Source organism: Amblyomma maculatum, chromosome 6 (assembly GCF_055883805.1).
Source record: "Amblyomma maculatum isolate TAMU_Amacu chromosome 6, ASM5588380v1, whole genome shotgun sequence".
NCBI classification, from domain to species: domain Eukaryota; kingdom Metazoa; phylum Arthropoda; class Arachnida; order Ixodida; family Ixodidae; genus Amblyomma; species Amblyomma maculatum.
This window is the reverse complement of record NC_139349.1, coordinates 37,030,563-37,051,700: the sequence shown is the minus strand read 5'-3', so window position 1 is coordinate 37,051,700 and position 21,138 is coordinate 37,030,563. Positions and strand designations below refer to the sequence as shown.

At 45.8% G+C, this 21,138-nt stretch overlaps 1 protein-coding gene across 2 annotated transcripts in view; it reads right to left on the bottom strand.

Moving 5' to 3' along the window:
• The window catches only part of LOC146185531 (nephrin-like), a 177,868-nt gene that overhangs the window by 98,553 nt on the left and 58,177 nt on the right, over positions 1 to 21,138 (bottom strand). For both annotated transcript variants that reach the window (XM_084606481.1, XM_084606482.1), the window contains exon 2: positions 1,271 to 1,443. In XM_084606481.1, the coding sequence (XP_084462607.1) occupies positions 1,271 to 1,443 (173 nt within the window). The remainder of the gene's footprint in view (positions 1 to 1,270; positions 1,444 to 21,138) is intronic.

The window sequence follows — 21,138 nt, the reverse complement described above, 5'->3', positions numbered from 1 at the left end:
ATGGTAATTACCAAAGACGCATTGCCTAACATTTTATTTTCTAAGTTTTCACAATATAATAAATATCAGAATTGCAGAGCTCCTTTTTGAATTGGGGTATTTGAAAGTCGCATTACACTATTCCTTTTTTTTTTATGTTGCAGATAAAGCCAGAAAGATTTAAAAATTGTCACTTGATCCTCAAAAGCGCCCCGATAAAGGGAAATCGGTTATGCAAAGACGCTGCCAATAAACATGTCACTGCTCACAGTGATGATTATTCGGTCAATTCATTTGATCACTAAAAAAGAGAGCGCACTTTAGATGAGACGCAGGGAGACGATGAGACACACAGCGCTTATTCCCTGCGTCATGTCGAAAGTGCCCCCTTTTTTTAGTGATCATGTACCAATTGGCCCAGCTACTCTCCTTGATGCAATTCATTTGCTAAGATTTGCTACAGTCACGAAGGCCAGCACAGTCAGATCTATGTTGCATTGCGAGAAATTATCTGTGCTATGCCGTGAAGCAACAGCTGCGTGGTCATTATTCTGAAGAGAGAAAAAGAACCGGTCCTTTTTGACGCATGCATTTGTGCGGTGATAGCCGTGAAATAACTAATGCATAGTTATATGCATATTTAGAAATGTTTCACGCTTTATTATAAACATGAAAAACTGAACTCCTTTGAAATTCAATGAAGAAATCAAATGTAATAGATATTAATCACCTCAGAATCCTTCGTTATAACCGGATTCTGGTATACTTAAAAATATATATATATTACGCTCCTTCTTTGTATTGAGAATATTTCGCAAATGGTGAGGCTATAATATTTACTTTATTCTTACTTCACAACTATAAAGTCGTAACTTAAGTGAACCCAAGAGCCACACTTGCGTGTCGATTCTAAAGGTATAATGCAATATTCTCTTATTGATGACACTGCGCAGGCTGAAATTGGTAGTGTTCGCGATGATAGAACGAGGGTGATATATTGCCCTCAGAAAAAGCAATTGAGGCAAAATTGCAGTGAAATGGTTTGGTTAAGAAGTGCCTTAACTACATTCATTAAAGCGTGGCAGAACTGCCATTACTTTCATTGGGCGCATCGCATAGCGAAACTGAGTCACGTTTTTAGCCAACTGATTTTGAGACATATAATAGCTGTTGGTCGCAAAATTTACATATTGGAGCTCTCAGTTTTCAACATGCTGCTCGACGTGCAGCTCATCTCGCGACTGCCTACCTACAAGTGGGCATGAAACTGAACGTGCAACTGATGACTCACCTTGGCGTTGGCAAGTCCACCGCCACGGCGGGCGTCCGCGCTGAGAATAGGGGTGGCTGATCCCTCACGGAACCACAACACAAGGATGGGTTCATCATCGGGAGCCAGGCCCGGGAACTGGGAGCTTCCGCAAGGTAAGGACACCTCGCCTCCGGCCAGCCCAAGAACTTCTTCTGCGTTATAGAGAGTATAGAGATATATTCTCATTACGTGTCGCAGTTGAAGAAACAGATCTTCAAACACCATTGCGATTGTCTTATGAGAATCGCTTTTTCCAGTGCTTCGTAAACTGTGACTGTGAACAGAGGTCTCATCGATACTGGTTCAAAGCTATTGTGAATAAACAAAATGTCGCTGTACTTATACTTGTTGTGAGCGGGAGCGCTTCATCTGTACGTTTTGACAAATTGTTTAACTTATCTTTCTGAAATTCTTAATCCTAGTCAGAAGGCTTAGTACCTCCCCGTGTAACTTAGAAATTTATCGCGTCGACAGCGTTGCCTTAACGGCGTTAACTGCATCGCTTGAAATTGTGTTGCATACACGAGGGTAATATATTACGCTTATTTGGACTGAGGTGCGAAGGCAGTGAAGGGGTGGTCAGCTAAGCATTGGGTTTTTAGACGCAGTGATGTAGGGCGGCACAAGAAAAAAAGTTAAGGAAAGGTTTAACCCGGCCAGCTCTGAGTAGACAAAGCGAAAGTGCGTCACTCCTCCATGGAGACCGACCCTGTGAAAAGAAGGAAGATGGACCTCTTTGTCGTCTGCTACTAGCTCAATCCTTTTCTAGAGCAATAAACGTTTTTCCTATCCTATCCTATCCTATCCTATCCTATCCTATCCTCCATGGATGCCTGCGAACCTCAAGGGCATCACAGCTGGGTCTAGACAAGGAATGTATCGAGGATATTTTGAAGGAGGAGGTCCCAGGAGGCGAGACAGATGGGCAGCGGCGGTGTTGGACGGAAGGGGTAAGCAGGGGACCGAAGGCTATGGGTGTGTGCAATGCAGGGATAAGAAGTGGAAGCTGTGACAGATTTTCTCTTCTTGGGCTCCAAGATTACCCCGGAAGAAGAACTGCAGCCATGAAATTAGGAGACGCCTGCTTCTGGGAAAGAGAGCCGTGGCTAGCTTTGACCGCCTAGTAAAGAGCAGAGACATTAGTCTGCCCACCAAGATCCGTATAACTCGTGCTATGGCATTTCCGGCTGTGACGTATGGATGCGAGAGTTAGACTGTGAAGACTGATCGCCGAAGAATTGACGCGTTTGAATTGTGGTGCTGGCGGAGACTCTTAAGAGTTCCTTGGACTGCCAGAAGATCAAATCAGTCGATATTGTCGACCATAAACCCTGAATGCTCATTGGAGGGTCAAATTCTAAAGTTAAAGCTCAGCTACTTTGGTCATCTGATGAGAAGAGAGGAGTCGCTGGAGAAAGATTTGATGTTGGGAAAGGTTGAGGGTCGCCGGAGAAGGGGTAGGCAGCGAACGCGATGGTTAGATGGCATTCTCGAGGCGCTGCAGATGAAGTTATGTGATGTTAGGAAGATAGTGAGAGACCGGAAAGCGCGGCGTGACATGGTTTATGGGGTCATGAAGAGTCGGACACGACTGAACGACTGAACTGACTGACTGAATGCAGTGTGGAGATATTTACCGATACGAACGAAGTTTGTATAGGTGTATGATGATGATGATGATGATGATGATGATGATGATGATGATGAAGAAGAAGAAGAATGCACTAAAATGCGTTTTCCTAAGCCATAAAACGGAGCGCGTTCTCACGGTCAGCAATGATGTCCAGCCGTGCTAGCTGAAACAACACATCTTCACGTACTTTGCATAATCCAGGGTATTCACCTCTTACTAGATTTCTACGAGTAGCAAAGCGGAATCAGAGTTGTTAGTACAACTGTGGAGGCGGCTTTAACGAGAAGAAATGCATTTGAAATAAGCGTTACTAGACAAAGCGATGTTCGCAACCATCGGCGCACCAATTGAATAAAGAATGACCGGGCTATAGACGAACGTACAATTGTTTGCCAATATCCAGTACTTCCCTGATACGAACAGCTTAAAATTTTCATCGAACAGCAAAGTTACCCTCGCGCTTTTTGCTGTTATGTTATGGGTATAGTCGCTTATATTAGCGTGCGAATGCTCGGCAGGCGCGTCACCTTTGTTTTTTGCTGTCCCCGAGTTTAGCGGTGCATTTGTATGTATGCGCGCGCTTAGCCCCCGAAAGCTTACACCCTACATTTAATTAAGTATGGTTTTTCAGGAATAATTTTACGAGTGTGAGCCCTATACACATCTGAATGACGCTGCCTGGGCATTTTTTGCTTCGGTGATGTTTCGTAAGCCAGGTTAATTCAATACCCATTACTGTATTTTTCTAATTTAAAATCTTGAATAAATAAAACGGTAGAAATATCTGTTTTTCTTGAAAAAAAAAAAAAGCATAGAGCTATTTCTGCTGCTCATTATTGCTTTTTTGAAGGTCTCTTACGTCTTCGGTTGAAAATCAGCTGTCAACCAGGTATCTTAATTATTCAGTACATATTTATTCTTTCTGTAAAAGTCGCGACATATGCTTCTGTGCGGCCTTTTTGGTGTGATATATTAGGTTGGACATAACGTGATAAAGTTTAATGTAAATATTCGTAATTATTTAAATATGTTAATAACAGACTTCTTTAATTTGAAGGTGCTTGTTTATATTGCGAAATTATACACTTAATTACCGATAGTTATTGTGGAATAGATTTAAGAGCCTGCACAATGTAAATTTCAAAAAAACGTCATCTGTTCTTTTTTTTTTTTTATTGGTTGGACATTATACATGCAGTTCATTCACAGTTGATTACCGTGTCATTGTAATCGCAAGATTACGTCATATTCTTTTACGCTAAGGCAACATTTCATGAAGGAGTGAAATCAAAAGACTGGTGACTAAATAAATATAACTGATTATTTTCCTTATACTAAATTTTATCGCACATGGAAGTTTTGCACGGTAAACACCGCTAAAATCTAAGGCAACCGCAGCTTTTTAAAAATATGAGTCGGCTATGTATTTCAAGATATCGGAAATTGAAAACAAAAGGCACTTTAAAAGCTATTCAGATGGACCTTTTTACGCTGAACATTCATAAAATGACTATTTTTTTAATCAAACAAGGACGTTTTGGAAATTAGGTAACTTTGGCATCAATCCTATGATGCCATCATGGCTAGCAACTCGGTTTTATCGTATAAAAAAATGTGAAAACCAATTTAACAAACTGACAAAGGCATATTTTCTACGTTTCGTATCTTGAAGCATAATGCTGAATTAGAAATGTTATTGCCTGTGCTTGCCTGCAGATTTCTAGTTCCCGCAGGAATTTTGGTATGATGTTATTACCGTAAAAACGTTTAAAGGCTGATCATTTGAAGTTTGTGAAAACGCATCTTTACATTGTGCTCTTTAAAGTAAATGTTATACGCGATGTCATGCCATCAACATGCACAGAATGCGTGTATCTTCATGAGGTTTCAAATGAAGATCTACAATGATTTGAAACTCGTCATATATTTACAATAACCACTATTGTGTACTATATCACTACAAATAAAAAGATAACAGAGGCAATGAAGGATGGAACTCAGTCTTTCGAAAGCCAACTGTTGAATAAAGTTTTCTTTTTTGTTGTGTCCCTGAATTCCATTACGCATTTGTTTTCTTAACACTAGAGTTTTGTTGCATATACACCATTGGATTCAACTAACTTTTCAAGTAACCACAGAAGTTAGTTATTTAAGGTAATTGAATAAAGCCACCAGTTTGTAGCTAGGAAAAGCGGTCACGTACATAGACCCTATAGCTACATTCGCCGAGATGGTTTAAGAAAGAGTTGGCGAGTTATCAAAAAAGCTTCATGGTTTCGTGTAACGTTCGCAGAAAACTTGTAAGAAACTCCCGAAATTCTGTTACTGAGCAGTGCAGAGTCAACGCGTCCTTATCTCCACCGCAGAGTTTCTCAACGGCACAGCTTGAGCCTGTGAAGCGCTAGCTTTTGAGCCTTTCTTATCTCTTCCTACCTAGGGGCTCATCGTCCGCGTTATGTTACAACGCGTTATTTTTATTTTTGTCGTGCCGAGCGTTTTAGTTTGTGCTTCGTTTCGCGCGTTTGCTAACAACGTTGATGGATCGTTTCAAGTCCATCTGGTGATAAAGGCTTGAGAAACCATTTCCGACCAGAGACGATTAACGATATTTCCGCGGTTGTCCGCACATGCAACCATAACACGTCCTCTTTATGTTTGGTGAAGAAATACATAAAATAAATGACGAAGTTAAGTTTAGTTCTCTGAAAGGAAACTTCCATCACTTAACATTTCCTTAAGGAGACCCTTTAAAATCGAAGCTACGTCATACTAAAGATAATAAAGCTACGTCATACAAAAGCTACGTCATAATAAAGATCGCCTCAATTTAGTGTAAAATATTAGCGTATTTTCGAAATAAATCTGCGTTGTTCAATGCCATGTTTAAGTGATGAGCTTGAGTAGTGAATCAGAGAGTTATCGAACGAACACTGAAGAGAACGAGTGAACGTGTCAGCGTGGTATTAGGGAGTGCATCACTTAATATTAAATTAGAAAAAAAAAATGACATTCCGTAGCTCAGAAATCCTAATGAACCAAATCGCTCAGCAATATATTGTTATCTAAGGGAAATGTCCGAGCACTAAAGCCGCCGGCCGCAGAAACTCAGATTGATACGGTGAATGAAAGAGAAGTGGCTCCATGAAACTCAGAGCCAGCCGACACTAAACTGTCTACTCAATTATATTCCTCAAGTAAGACCATAAACCTGTCAGTAATATCGCCAAAAATCTCTTTTAGACATTTGTAATCTAATTATGAGGCAATGCTATAAGCGTTGATCTCGCGTGGAGACTCATGTCACTCAAAATATTCCACCTTTGCGAGAAGAATTCATCGTCCTCACTGAAATAAAAAAAATAAAAAAGAAGATGGATGCCCTCAATTGTCCTCCAAACAAATATTTATCTGTTAAAAGCTCTAGCTAAAGGAGGTTGTTTAATTAAGTAAATTCGACTTCGTGTAATTTGCGGGAATCTGTACCCGTTCGACGAGCGCGATCCCTTCTATTTCAGAATTCGGCAGGGCGTTCTCCGGCTTCCCAGCCCACTACCATCTATATGTAACTATGTCGAGGACCACGCAGCAATTAGTTCTTTCCATCTACCTTCTCTACTTCTCCCATCTCTCTCCTCGCTGTTTGAAATGCTTTTGGCAAGGTACGCCCAATATTACCCGTACCTGACCGATCTCAGTGCCGCACTAGACGAAGTCGGCTTTCCCGCTAAAAGGGTTGTAGTTAGGCGAAACGCGCTTGCCGTTTTAGGTGGCAGAGGTTCGGTCATTCAGTATTCCGACGGCGATCGAAGCGCGTTCCGAGAACTGCGCTTTTTGACTTTTGCTTTCCTTTCTTCCCTTCTCTACTATCCCCCTCGCCCTCTCTTACTCTCTTTGTCCCCTAATAGCATTCCCGGTGCTTACAATGATGGGAACAAGACCGTACTGTTTTCCAACAGGCTTCTGTTGTCGCTTAAATTAAACGAAGTAGTCTTACGAAACACACTGCGCTGTAAAGCGTTTCACTCCGTTAATATGACGTGGTACTGTTTCACAAGCCGTACTGAACAAAGGTCGCATTATGGGAAATAACATTTCATTATTAATACCTTTGCTCAATATTACCATCTAGATCACTTCAATGCGGCTCAAACTGTTTCTAAGTGCTTTCTGTCTTCGAATTGCTGCCTTCTAAGTGCTTTAGATCAAATTTGACTGAGCTCAATATGTATTGACTTTAGGGTAAGTTGCTTTATCTGTTCCTGGCGCATGATAGCCTGAGTTGCTTATGCGCAAAAAAAAAAAAAATCAGTACAATACAATATTTAAAAAATATAGACTTAACTAAGGCTGCAACCAGTGTAACCTCTATGCCAAAAAGAAGCAACATCGCCATAGAAATCAGGTCACTGTTTATTTTTGATGTTCGAGACAACTTAGTTTCCATGATGCCACTTTGCATTCTTTCAGAAAGGTGTTACATTAACATTCGGTAATGCAGAATGATGTTTGTGGTGGCTATGCACTGAGAAACAATGACATAAAGAACATACGATACGCCTGGCTGAGAAACTTTTGCACAAAATCCCTCCGTTCTCATGGTTTGCTCCTCAGAGACGTAGTGAGCCGATTATAGCCCCCTACTTGTTGTAAATCTGTATTGTGTGCAGGTAATCTCCTTTCTCTGTTTTAAAGTATTTCATACGCTTTCATAGGTGCAGCAAGTGGTTCCACTAACCTCTCAAAGGGAAGAGCTCAAAATTTTCGCGTTCGCCTCCCTTGCTCATTATTAATTAAAACAGGCTGGTATTTTGATTATAGAGTTTTTAAAATTGCGCTCTACTCGAGCAATGTTTGTTGCTGGGCGAGTTGGTAGAACATAACGGAAAACAGCGCTGGCAGACGAAGGACAAGATAAAGGTGGACACACAACGGCACTCTCTCTGCTTTTCTGCCAAGAAAGAGGTTTGCATCCCGTTAGTCTTTCAGGTCATGAACACAAACGAAAGCAAGTATTAAGAATTTATTATGTTTGAGTGCAGGAGAACGAAGGTCTTGCCGACGTTTCTTATTCGTATCTCAAACCAGAACCAAAGGAACTTCAAGTCTCCAACATATTTTTTTTTCATCTTTGTTTGTTGCGCAATGTACATCCTGAGTTCTCTAGCATTTTTACTAGTCCCGTTATTTAGACTTTCTCTTACTAATGCTAAATGACACACAAGGGAAGAAATGAAACTTCTTCAAAATTAGAGTGCAATTATCTTCGCGGTTCTCTGCTCGCCGGGAAAAAAAAAATCTTGCATCGTTAACACCACCTTTAGCATTTATGCGTGACCATTTTTTTTTTCTTCCCAACTGCTTAAAATTAGCAGTAATAGCAAGTTATGCCCCAGTGGCCCTTATTTCAATGCCGTTACAGCGCTTCCGCCCCGACCAGTTCAACCCTCCTTCCAGCCCCGCTCATTTCGAACCCTGAATTTTTATCCAAAAAAGCACAAAAATTGAAGCACACCATGGAGATTCTATGAAGGGGAGTGTATGAGACGGCTCTAAGCTCAGAGAAGACGGGAAGAAATGCGGGAAATGGCATTCCGCAAGCAGCGACCCAAAAGAGCGCACCCGGAAAGAGCGTGCTGCCGTCAGTTACAGCAGAGAGTATGCCCCCTTCCTCTCCCAATGCGAAGTCAGTAATTGCACGTTGCTCGCTACACCAATCGTTAGGGCCGCATTAATTCCCGCGCTTCTGAATCATTCTGCGAATGATCGTCCTCCTCCTGATGAGCCGCGCTCCATCACTTCCGAGCACCACTCGCAGCCGGACGACCGGCCGGTCGTTGGGCAGCGGGTGTAAGAAGAACCCGGCAGAGGAATACAAAGGAAGCACAAAATATCGGAGTGAGCGGTACCAGTACAGGGACGGCCAGTTCGGGTATTTCCTTTCGTACCCAGTCGGAAGCATTCGAGTGTAGAAGGGGGATCGGAAAGCGCAGGCAAACGCACGCACAAACAGACAAACACAGAAGGGAGGGAGCTGGCTGGGCAGGTCTTGCCAGAGGGGTTAGTGAGGGGGGAGGCGGTTAGAAGGGGATGCGTGCTGAGGAGGAGGGTGGCAGAGGAGTAGCTTGCGTGCCATACGGGAGCGGAGACCAGCCGTGTCCAATTGGGTCATTGCGGCGGACTCCCGGCCCAAGCGCGGCGCTCTCACAGAGCTCCGCCGTTTCGGAGAGGACGTGCGCCGGGCTTCGATCGTACGGGATCCGCGCAGCACCGGCAGCGGCGGCACAGCGGGCGCTCTCGCCGAGCTGCTTGTGCCGCTTGCTGCTGCTTGCGACGCCGACCGGCCGCCGGCCAGCCGGATGGCATGGCGGTCCATCCGGCTTCGACCACCGCCGCAACGACTCTCTATGTCGCCCGCTACCACCACCGGCTGTTGGTCGTCGCCGAAGGGAAAAAGTGAATACACAAATACACCATCCCGTACTACACACGGCCTCTGAAAGCGAGCTTCTGCAGCTCGGCTGGGAAGCGTCGTTCGCGCTCGAGTGCGACTCGGGCCTTTCGACAGAGGGGCACGAGCAGGGCAGAGCGGAGGGTGGGGGCTAATGGAGAAAAAGGGAGGCCGGACGCTGTTGGGCGACGCTGCAGAAACGGGTCGCTGCTTCGCACGACGAAGTGAATCAACGACCCGAAAGGCGACAGTTTTCACCAAATCGCTTCGGCTCGTTTTGAAGCTTCACAAATTTCACTGGTCTTCTTCTTCTTTTTTTTTTTTTTTCGCCCATTCCCGGGGGTTTAAACTCGCTCGTTTCACGTCTCCCGCTTCGTACTGCTCGTTTTGTCACGCCTTGTCCACCGCTTCTTCCTGCTTGTCAGTTCGCCGTTCTCAGATCTTTCTTCAAAATGGTTGCTCGTTGCCCAAGGACCGTTGGAAGACCGTCCTTTAGCTGATAGGAAATAAAAACATAGCAATAATCGGCGGAAATTAGGCTTAACGGGAAAAGCGGGAAATAAATAGCCTGTCCGACATAACTGATTAGGCATGCCTGCTACACAACGCTAATGGTGTATTCGTAACTTCTTATCCGAGGGGCGTGGAAAGTATTTAACTCTTTGCTGATCTGTTTGGCAGATTCGTTACATTGCCGTTTGCATGTCATGTACTGGAGTCTGAGTACAAAGTTTGAGATCAATGTGTTTTTTGAAGTTGCTCTTAGCAAGCGCCGTGCAGGAAAAGAGGCCTCGAATGTGCGACCTCTACCGGCGTCCAATAGTAGCCTGTCTCTAATTTTATGACAAATGTGTCGAGGCAAACAGGAGGACATTTGTTGGACCAAAATCACTTATTTAGTGTGGGCCTTTGAGTCGGTTTGAGGTCTCCGATTGATTTTTTAATGCGACTCCGAATTGCGGCACAAAGCCCACCAGTCGGAAATCGTTACTATTTGGCAGGAATAAAAAAAATATCTGCGTTGAACGAATTTCTATTCAAGGTCTTGAATGTGGGTGCTTTACCCAGAATAATCCAAAGGGAGTGATATTTTCCCGCAATTTCTTCATAATTTGAGAATTAAAAGGGTCAAGCTTGTTTTACTGGGAATTCACTTTTGACTTCAGTGCAACTTAAGTCCTGAGCCTACATCTAGTGATACTACCGTAATAGTAATCTTGTCCTGCTATATTTTCCTGGGTGAATTTCGCAGCTGGCATAGCTCCCCTTATCTGCTGTATTTCGTCTAGAAACAAAACGAACGCAAAACTTTTCCGCTTGTTACGCCACTGTCATGGACTAAGTATTTCGAGAACCCTGAACAGATAATAAGACTTTTTGAAGCCCTTTTGGGCCCCTGGTCACAATATTACTCCGAAAGTACAGCATATTTGCGAGCGCGGGTAATTGCAATGTCTAACGGCGTCCGGGTTCATTAACAAAGCATGGCTCTCAAGACGATGACGTCAAAGCAGTCTGAATTATGAACACCGCGGCCGGTTTTGGGCGGCCCCCTGCGTTCTCACCTCCTAGCCAGCTTAAAGCGTTTCTTAAAAAAAAAAAAAAAATCTATAAGAAGCAGGCAACTTTTTTTTTTTTTTCCAAGAATAATTGTCGCGGTTGGCGGCTGTCGAGAATGCAAATGTGTCTGAGGTCACCGCAAGGAACCAAGTTTTACTATGACCATGTTAAAACGTGTCATTTTTGCTCATATTTCTAAAAATAAATATATATTACTTGATTTATTGTCTAAATCAGTCTAGCTCCAAAACTTGCATTAATATTTCCAGACAAAGACTGTCGAAGACTACGCGCCTCGGGCTAACACAGTATTAATCATTGCCGCGGAAGCAGCAGAAATTGCTAAAGCGCTCAGGTCGTTTATCACTATATTGTCCCTTCTTGTTTGGCTTCTAAGGTCACTGTAATTTGGGCGTACAGAAACAAAGCACTAACATTAAAAGTCACCTAAACGACACCAGACACCCACTGTGTTACACAGCGCCCATAAATTAGAGCAGAAAAGCTTTTAACACGAAGTTAATTTTCAAGCTTTAAACTTATGCCTTCCGCCTTCAGCTTTAATTCTGAACAGTTTTTTTTATTTTAATGACGCGTATGAACGTGATTTCAGGGAGTGGTGAAATAGTTTTCTGATCACGTCCATGTTGTTTCGGTACTCAAGCCATGATTATCCCCAGGTCCCGCACAAATCGAGCGGAGCTCAGTTGCAAAAGTGTGCGCGTGTCTTCTGTCCTGAATGAGGATCGCTAATTAATCGACATGCCTTCGGCCCCCTCCATCTTTCTCTCTCCCACCATTCACCTAATGAGGGACTTCTAAAGCTAAGCGCCCTACTTCTTGTTGCCAGAAAAGCCAAATTACCACGAGTAGATACGCGACTGAAGAAGCGCTCGCACGCTATCGGTGCTTCGGTTGGGTCATACGAACAGCAAGCGAATAAGAAAAGAAAACCCATCTGTGAATCTTCATTCATCACAATTACTTCTCTTTCCAGAGTGCGCGGGTAATTTTGTGGCGTCCAGGCCAGTACATGAGCTCCCAAATGGTAAAACACATTATTGCGGTTTTTCTGAACCTACTATCTGTTTTACTTGTGCCGATCGCTGCTCGTGTAGCGTTCCTTCCATCAAAATCAAAACCCCGCCCCCTCCTGCTGGGAGGCCGTCTTTCTAGCCACGCAATCCGCAGATCAGTTACAGCTGGTCGAGCGGGCTATGCTATAAGGAACAGAGGGCTCCTGGACTAAGGGGTCCTCCTGGAAGTGTCTACATTATTTTAATTAAAGTTTTTTTCCTCCTCCTCATGTAACGTTCAAGCCTGTGTTAAATATAACCTGTAGATATTAAAAGCTCAACTAAAATAATCTCCAAACAGGATAAAGTCAGGTTATTGAGACACAAAAACGTTTTAAATCGCAGAACTCACCCGCTCAGTTAGTGACTAGAGTGTGTTTGCTACGAGCCTTTTTTTTGGCTAGCTACACCTTATTACGTTTTATACGACCTAACTTGCTTTCTCGGATCATATTCTTTGTCGGGCTTTTGAAGAATTAATGAATTTCATTCATTCATTATGACGGGAATGACAGCCGCTGTCCTTATGAATAATAATCTTTCAACCCTTATCGACATTTGAGAAGGCCGCCTCTGACAGCAAGGCTTGCAAAGCTCTTTCTAAGAAACGGCTTCCCGAACCAGTGACCTTTTGTTTCAGAGTCGCTTGCGTTGAAAGCAGGGCAGCCTCCAAGTTCCAGATTAGAAAAACATATGCTGCAAGAGCAAAAGGCAAAGCTTGAGAAAAATTCAGCGATGAAGCAAGGTGGCGATAATCGAAGGCGAAATACAATGGACTAATTAAGTCGTTTTTGTACGTACAGTGATAATATCTGAAAGGTCCTTCGTGTACAATAAAATATTCAAAGCAGAATGAGGAGAAAAAACGCTCACAAATCGAAATTTTAAGCGAGTAGTCACGAATGAATTGAAGTTCTTTTTTTTTCTTTTTTTTTTTTTACCGGTGCTGAACTCTTTGAAGCGTGAAAACGCTTTGAAACAGAAACACAGAATGAAAAATGTAGTCGCAATTAAGTGCATATCCTTGCTGCAACAACTTAGCAGCATATAGCACGCGCGCACTGACACAATCATCTCGGCGTGTGCAGTCTCAGGAACAAAGTTAAAATTTCTTTGCCTTCGAAAAGCAACGAAACAACCGGCGGCTGCTGTTTGCTGCTGTTATTGCTACGAAACTCAGCGAAGGCCTCTTTCTTTAAGGCACATTTAGCAAGCTTCAGAAGGCGAGGTCTTGCATCTTCCTTCCACCCCGCTCTTCTTCACCGGCAAGCCCTCCAGTGTGCGCGGCTCCCGAAGACAGAGTCAGCATTTCGTAACGGTACCACCAACAGGTCGTTTCCGCCAGAGGCGCCGACAAAGACGGACCACACGCACAAACACTCGAGACAAGAGAAAAACCAAAAGACAAGTGAAAGAAAAGAGAGGAAGATCGAGAGTAAAAGGAAGCAAGACTCAAAGAAGGTAAGATGTTTTAGGAGAAGAAACAAGAGCGCGCGACCACCGACACGGAGTCGGCAGGGAGAGTGTCTGGGTCCCTTGTGGCGGCTACGGCCTGTCCTGTGGCCTGAGGAGCACGAGTGCGCTACGGATAGGGTGGTTCCACGGCGTTGTCTTTGGTGTAGCGGACACGCCATCCCGAGACGTGCGCCGGGATACCCTTGGCGTTTCGTCTTCCTCTCCTTGTCTTCTCGCCCCATCCGACGTCCGTAGTGCGGTGTGTGCCACCGGAAGCAACAGCGGGAAGCCAGCAAGGCCGAGTACGGCGAGCTGGGGAAGGAGTGACAAGGGTTGCAAAAGTGGGGGTGGGGTGCGGAAGGGGATGGGATAGCGCCGCAGGCAAGAGAAAGGGAGGAAAGCGTGGATGGGGAGGGGGGAGTGGTGTGAAGGGCGATAAGCGTGTGGTACTGCACTTCGTGTCGCCGAGGCATCGCAGCGGTGGTACGCGGCTGCACAGTGGGACCTTGTTGGCGCCGCGGGCCTTTCTCTCCCTCATTTTCCTCTCTCTGCCTTTTACTCCCCTCTCTCCTCCTTCCTCCGCCGCGCACGATCGAAGGGCGCAATTAACGCCCGGGTCCGTCATTTCCCCGAGGCTTATCGGAACGCGCGCCGCCTTCCACGCGTATACTGGCGCGCTGACTGCAGCGCATTGTGCGTGTGCGTCAGTTCGTGCTTGGGGTTGGTGCGGCCCGACAGGAGGTCCGCGTTGGGTGAATATAGGGCCGTTGCTGCGGCCCCTTCTTTCCCCCTAGGGTGTCGTCGTCGCCGTCATCGACGTCGATCGGACGTCATAAAGCTCCCAAGCTAGCTCGATGCCGCGGTTGTGATGGTCCCGGGCTTCCCTGCGTTTGCCATCCCACCCATCTTGGTTAGTGAGCGAAATGTTTTTATCTATTTACTTTCGTTTCCCCTTCTCTTTTTCTTTTCGTTCCACTGGTCGTTACATATGCTACTGGAGTGAAAGATTCGCGAATGCAAAACGGCACGGGCGGTGTTCTGACTTCCGGCAATCTGGCGCAGCCCCCAGATCGGTTCCGTGATGGCGAAATTATTTATTCAGTCGGTTGCTACGGCCGGTGCCCAGCTGCGCCAGCCGAGCTTGCTGGCAGGTGCGAAACTGCGTCTAAATCAATTAACGGCTGATAAGTGCCGCAAGCTCGGGCTTTTTTTTTTTTTTTTTTCCTTCTCACCGTTCCTCTCTAGTCTGCACTTCCTGACTCCTGCTTGCTTCTCAACTCTTGAGGGCTTCTTAATTCGTTTACGATTTTCTAAAGCAGAGCGAAGAAAGTCTTTGCTCTTCTCACTTAGTATTGAGCTGCAGGATCTTGATTTTTTTCTGTTCTTAAAGAGAATTTCGCCCCTTCTGGGGTTCTAGCACTGCCGCGCGCAGGAACAGGAGCAAATTAAGAGCCGCTTATTCAGCTCCCATAAGTACCGACGTGCTAGACCAGAGGGCAGCATCGCTATTGGGTGGCCAGTAAAGTGTTCAAATGCGACAGTTAAAAACATTGATTAACCCGAAGTTTAAGTTACCCCATCTGGTTTGAGTGACAAATTGTTACTGTGCTCATCGGCCCTCCTATCTTTCACTTTTCAGTCCCTTCATTCCTGTTCCCCACTTCCCAGTTTCAGGGTTGCCCACCAGAACAACCTACTCGTTAACATCATTGCCTTTCTGTTACCTTTTTGTATGAGTTATCCCATCATTCCAGCACTCCTGCGTCTCCTCTATTTCCATCTTGATTTCACTGCATATACGGTTGACAACACGTGCAATATCTTTAGACGCATTGCTCAGCCTTACAATTTGTAAAACGTGCGAAGATCACGCTTTAGCTTGATTTGGTATTGTTCACATTTGGGTTTGATTTTAACTGTGTGAATGCGAAGTAAGAAATGAAAAAAAAAAAACCTAATGATGGAAATTAGTCCGGAACATCGAGGAATCTTAAATATTGCTACAAACTATAGGCAAATCTCTCAAAAATTGAGTAAATTATTATTTGGAAACCCTTGATAAAAGCGGTAAACTCCTGGCAATCCAATAGGAATGGCTGTCGCGCTGAGAAGGTAAATGCATCGCCCAAACTGACTACCTACATCGTCGAAACACATTTAATTGATGGCAACGCGACCCCTCCTTGAGCCCAAGTGGAATAAGATTCAGTGAAGACCTACAGAGAAGACCGAGTCAACAATGTCCCCCACAACTCACTATTCCTGACACAACCTTTGTTTCAGGGATGGAAAAATTAAAACCGTATAAATTGAGCGGAATTCTTCACAGCATCTACTCACCTAACGACATTTTTCTTTTTTTCAAGATAACGACTAGAAAACCCATTTACTATTTCGCAAACGACTACAGTTTCAAAGAAATCTGATGTCACAGGATCAAATTGAAGAAAAAACCGACGAAACCAACGCAAGAAAAAAAAATGAAATGAAAATCGCTAGCCGTCGGTTCGCTAACCCTGGCGTCATGCTTTGCGAGCCATAAGGAGTCGGTGGAAGAGTGATGGCTTTCTGCTAAATGCGATTCCGATTAAGGCGCGTGGTAGCTAACGGCATTTTAATTATTGATCCGAGCCAACGAGACATTGAGAGCCACAACAAGTAGGGCCAAACATATTCGCGTAAACGAGGTCGATTATTACCCGCTTTGTTTGGCTCGCAGGCGTCGAAGGAATGGCGTTTTCAGCCCTATTTAATCGACTCTTCTGTTTTGGATTCTCGTTAAGGAAAACGCGGTTCACGAGCCGGTCGAAAAATATTAAGGTTGCGATAAAGGCTTGATCGTCAATATTGCATCATGAAGGGCCTCTAGCGAACCCGCCGCTCTTCACGTGTTTTTGTATCGGAAGCAAGAGAGTAGGACTTTTTGACGGGTTAGTTGGTACATGATCTTGATTTTTATAGCGCTAAAGAAACACCACAGAAAGAAAGACACATAAGGACAGAAGCGCTTCTGTTCTTTTGTGTCTTTCTTCCTGTGGTGTTTTTTCAGCGCTATAAAAATACAGAAGCAAGAGAGTATACTGCGATATTCACAGAGGAGCAGTTTGATGACTTGAGAATATACTGAATTTTTAAGGCGAAAGCTCGCGACATCCAATGTGTACACAGAGCCCACATGCTCGCATCGATCGATTGTTTCTGACTCCGAGCAGCAGTTCATTCGTCGCATTTCTGATGAAACGCGCGCTGAAACGATCGCGGCTTCGCAGTCTCTGCGCTGTGTATCGACGTCGCAAGAACGACTGGTAGCAGTTCCAACAGGGCGAACAGCCTTGCGAACTTTCAGACGTTGTAACAAATGTGTTTAACAGGTACAGTGATGGAACGGCAATGTTTTCATCTGCCCTTGGATAAGTGTCACGCCCTAAACAACGCCAGAGTAAACACGTAATGCCTCCCTTTTTAATTTGCTTTATGTGAGGCTTGTTACTACTCGATAGCAGCCATTCCACGTAATTATTACGCGTTTGGATGACCTCGCCGCAGCGTTTAAGGTATATCGCGCTCCAAACAAGCAGGTGTGCGCAGTTTTCTATGCGACAACCGCGTACTGCAATATAGGCTAATGAAAAACTCCGTTCCTCTCCACATAGCTGGGGCGAAACGTGCCGGCATGGTAGTTGCGGCAAGATTAAGCTGTTACAGCGGGCTTCAATAAATCACCCTGCTGTCGCCGTGAACCCTTTCACAACGACGCTATCCCGTAGCCCCCACCCTCGCCTTCCACGGTCAGTCAGTGTGGCAACTTACAACAACAAACAAGACAGCTTTGTGTCCAAACAAGCTTCGATGCCCCACTTGTATATTTGACATTTACGTTGCCCGTCTCTCGATGCTGTTTCACGCCGCGTCTCGGAAACTAAATAAGACGTTCCGCATTGGTTCTCAAAGCGGGTGGGCGGCAGTTTAAGCGGAGCGACAGTCTAAACGGGGTGAAAAACGTTACCATATAAAAGGAGGCGACAGAAAGAAGCCTGGTAGCTGCCTCGTTTTGTTGTCCGCCACAGAGCTTTTCAAAGCATCCTTCTCAGATCCGCGCCAGCCAAGCAAGCGAGACGGGCGCGCTCCGGCAGCGAGCCAAGCCCAAGCCCTCTTTTCAGCCCTTTCCCTCAGCCAGAGAGCTTTTCTCACGCGCCCGAAACGGGGACCGTTGTCCGAGGCGGCGGCGCCGTTTGTCCCCTGGCCTCTCTCTATCTGGCGTCCCATCGCTGGTAGACACAGGCGCTGGCGACGCGCCCGCCATTCTCGTCGCTGTCCGCCGGTCGTAAAAAAAGTGGCGCTTGCTTCGCCTCTGCGCTGGGCACCAAGCTGGATGACATTGTTTTGCCCGCGTGACCGTGACGGACACGCTGACGTGCCCGCCGCCCCCCTCCTCACTTGCAACTCTCCCCTTTCCTCCTCAGCACCGGCTTTTATACGCGCTCCACCGAATCCGGCGAAAAGCCTGACGACCCGGGCACGTCTCGCCATCCCTCCCCCTTTCACCACTGAGCGGACCGCACTACTTCATATGTTTTTTTTATTTATTTTTTTGGCGTTGATTTCTACCGTGTTGTTTTCTTCGTTTCATTGTAACAACTCTACACTTTCACTGCACGATCGTTCTCTCGCCCCGCGCTTTGTATATGCCTGACCTCAGCTTGTGGCTTCATTCTGTCTGTGTGTGCGTGTCTCTCCGTGCGCCTCTGTATGCTGATCAGTACCCTCCCCTCTCTTGCTCCGACGCTCTCTCTTTCAGTCTCCGATAATTTTTTTCATTATTACTTGACGCTGTGCTCGCGCACGCCAATATGGCCGCTAAGCATCACTGCTCCGCTCATTTCGCGGTTGACCCCGTGTTTCCCGGGTGATAGCCGTGCACACGTGGGGTCGCACCCCCTTCCTCACTTTCCTTTATCCCTCGTCCTTTCCCTTCGGCGGCCGGAGCACCGACGTCTCTCGTAATGAGCTGTGCTCGCCCCGGTTTAGAAGCAATTGCGCCGATGTGATGAGCTTTCGCGTTTCGCCGGCCCGACTGGTACTGCTGACGCTTAGTACCCTTTCTTTCCTTCGTCATAGGGAATGACTCCTCCCTTTCTTTTGGCCTCCCATTCCTGCTTCTTTTTTTTTTTTTTCTTTTTGCTTTGTTCGCGGCGTGCTACCCCCCCGGTTTGTCCCGCATGAACACAGTAAGAAACACTAGACGGTTATCAAGAACTCTGCTTATGCGGAACACACTGCTCGCCGAAGATAGTTGATCACGTTAGCCCACTGCGACTGGCGAACGTGGTACCTGCCCTGTCGCGGAAACTGCGTGCAGGGAGGGGAAAGGTTACGGTCAAGGAATGAATTCAGGGCATCACTTGAAAAGTGCGCAAAAATACAAATGAAAAAAAAATCCAATTCAGGTTAGAGCCAGCTACACCAAAACGGTCGTCGTAGGGAAATACGCTGTACGAATGTTTGCCAGCGGTGAGCTAAAATAAAATGTAAACGACTGTAGCTTCTTCTCTGTTCCCATGCTACGGCTGCAAGTAGCGGGCATTTTTACTGCTTAAGCAATAATACTCCAGGTTTCAGCCCGTCCCATACACCCGGCTGGTAGCCACGTTTGACGTTTAGAGCGACCACAGATTGGGCTTTTCTTCAAGCCTTCGGGTCAACCCTGTCGGTAGCCACGCCGCGCCGAAGAAGAAGAAGAGAGGACAGAAAGAGAAGCTACGTCGGCTTTGCCTACGCAACCTGCCGTGTTTAACTAAAGCTAAACCCCAGCTAATTTTTCCCAACAGAGCGCGTTTCTTGACATGATTCTTGATTCTTGTATGATATTCTTTTTTTTTCTGGGAAGGGTGAGATGAAATATGGGGTACAGTGGTTACTTAGGCTCGATATGCTATTTCATTAGTAAATTTTATGCTTCTTGATTTTTCCACAGAAGAGCACATGTTTTTTTTTTTTTGTTTTTTTTTTGTGTCCTAGTCGGAACGACTTGAAAATATGAGAGCCTATATCTTTGTCACGCTATATTGTCCCTCTATACATGCAAAACCTTCATTCCGTCTTCACATTACTAGGGTCTGCGTACTTGCGCAATGGTCGTGCAAAAATCACTGCTATCTTCACGGCCGTAATATATTACACGGCCTGACACCGAAAAAACGTTAAGAAATATAAACACTCGTTAGCGTATTCAAAAATACAGCAGAAGGTGAAGCGCGTAGTTAAATAAAAGGTTGGTCATAATAGATTTTTCTGTCAACACCAACGAGCTATCGACAGTACACTAGCGATAAAAGCAGCAGCGACAGAGCACGCGGCAGTGTCACGACACAAGTGCGCAGCCGAAAAGGACGCGCATTTCGAACTCGAACGATATCTGATGCAGCAGGACGAATAAAAGATTAGCTCGGCTCCGCTTCTTCTTTTTTTTTCCGCAATGCACGACAAGGCGGTGCGAGTGCGAAGCAAAAGAAAGCGGCGGCTCGCATATGCCGTGACGGATGGCGTCTTTGCAGAATATCGAATGGGACCGGCTCGCCACCATATAAACCGCCGCGGTAATCGGTCCATCTGCATGCGGTCATTCGAAAACAGGAGCCGCAGGAAAACTATTGCCGGCGATGTTTCTCAGCGAAAGCCAGCGCCCCCCTGAAACCATTTCTCTTTCTTCATCTCTTCTTTTCTTCCCCTGTGCCGTTGTCAGCGCGCACGGAATGAAACTGGGACGTCGCGCCTCTTTTCTTCGGAGCAGTCCCGTTGAGACGGAGACGCCGGAAAGGGAACGAAGAACGGAAAGAGAAAAGCTTCCATCGAGCCGTTTCTCGCTCTTTATGACTCGGTCCCGGAACGCGAGGGTTATTGATTTTTGCCTCGACGGCTAAAGATAAGCGCAGAAAAGGACGAGGCTGCGTTAAGAACAAAGGATCAGGCAGACCTAGAAGCATGCGACAGTAAAGGGGGCCAGGAGGAGAGGAGGGACTCCTGGCCACTAAAAAGCGCGGCGCTTAGGGACGAGGACCATCGCTGGGTCGTCGCCGAAGGAGCCGATATGCAACGACGGCTCGCGCTTTCTCCGCAGGAAGGGTTTCTTCCTCTCGTCGTGAGACTCGAGCGGAGAACACCACGAGATCGACAACATGAATGCCGAGCCGCGTAGGCCAAGGCAAAAAGAGACGACATTTCATGTAAGATAGCGTCGTCGCCGTTGTGGTCTTCAAGACTAGTGTTGAATCAAAGTTCTTCGGTTAGAGTTGGCAAAATGGCATCTAGAGGGTTTTGAGTTCTCCGCTGAAACTGGAGAACGAACGCAGCTAAGGCGCTCCCCGACTCTCAACACGCAACGCTCAAACTCGGCACAGTTTCCCCCAAATGCATTACGCGCAGGCTTATCACCTTGATACTTACCTTGAACGCGATACGCTATTGCCCCATTCACAACAGTTGAGTGTACACTAATTGCTAAGCGAATTTCCGGACGGTATAATGCCATGGAGGTTATGACCTTCACATTTGTTCAGATTTCTTTATAGGATAAACCGAAAGACACGCAGTCTTGGGCATGTTGTGTCGAAAGTTGGATATAGCTTTTCTAAAATAGTAGCCGTGGGCATTCGCCAGTAAAGGCAGCGTGATTGGA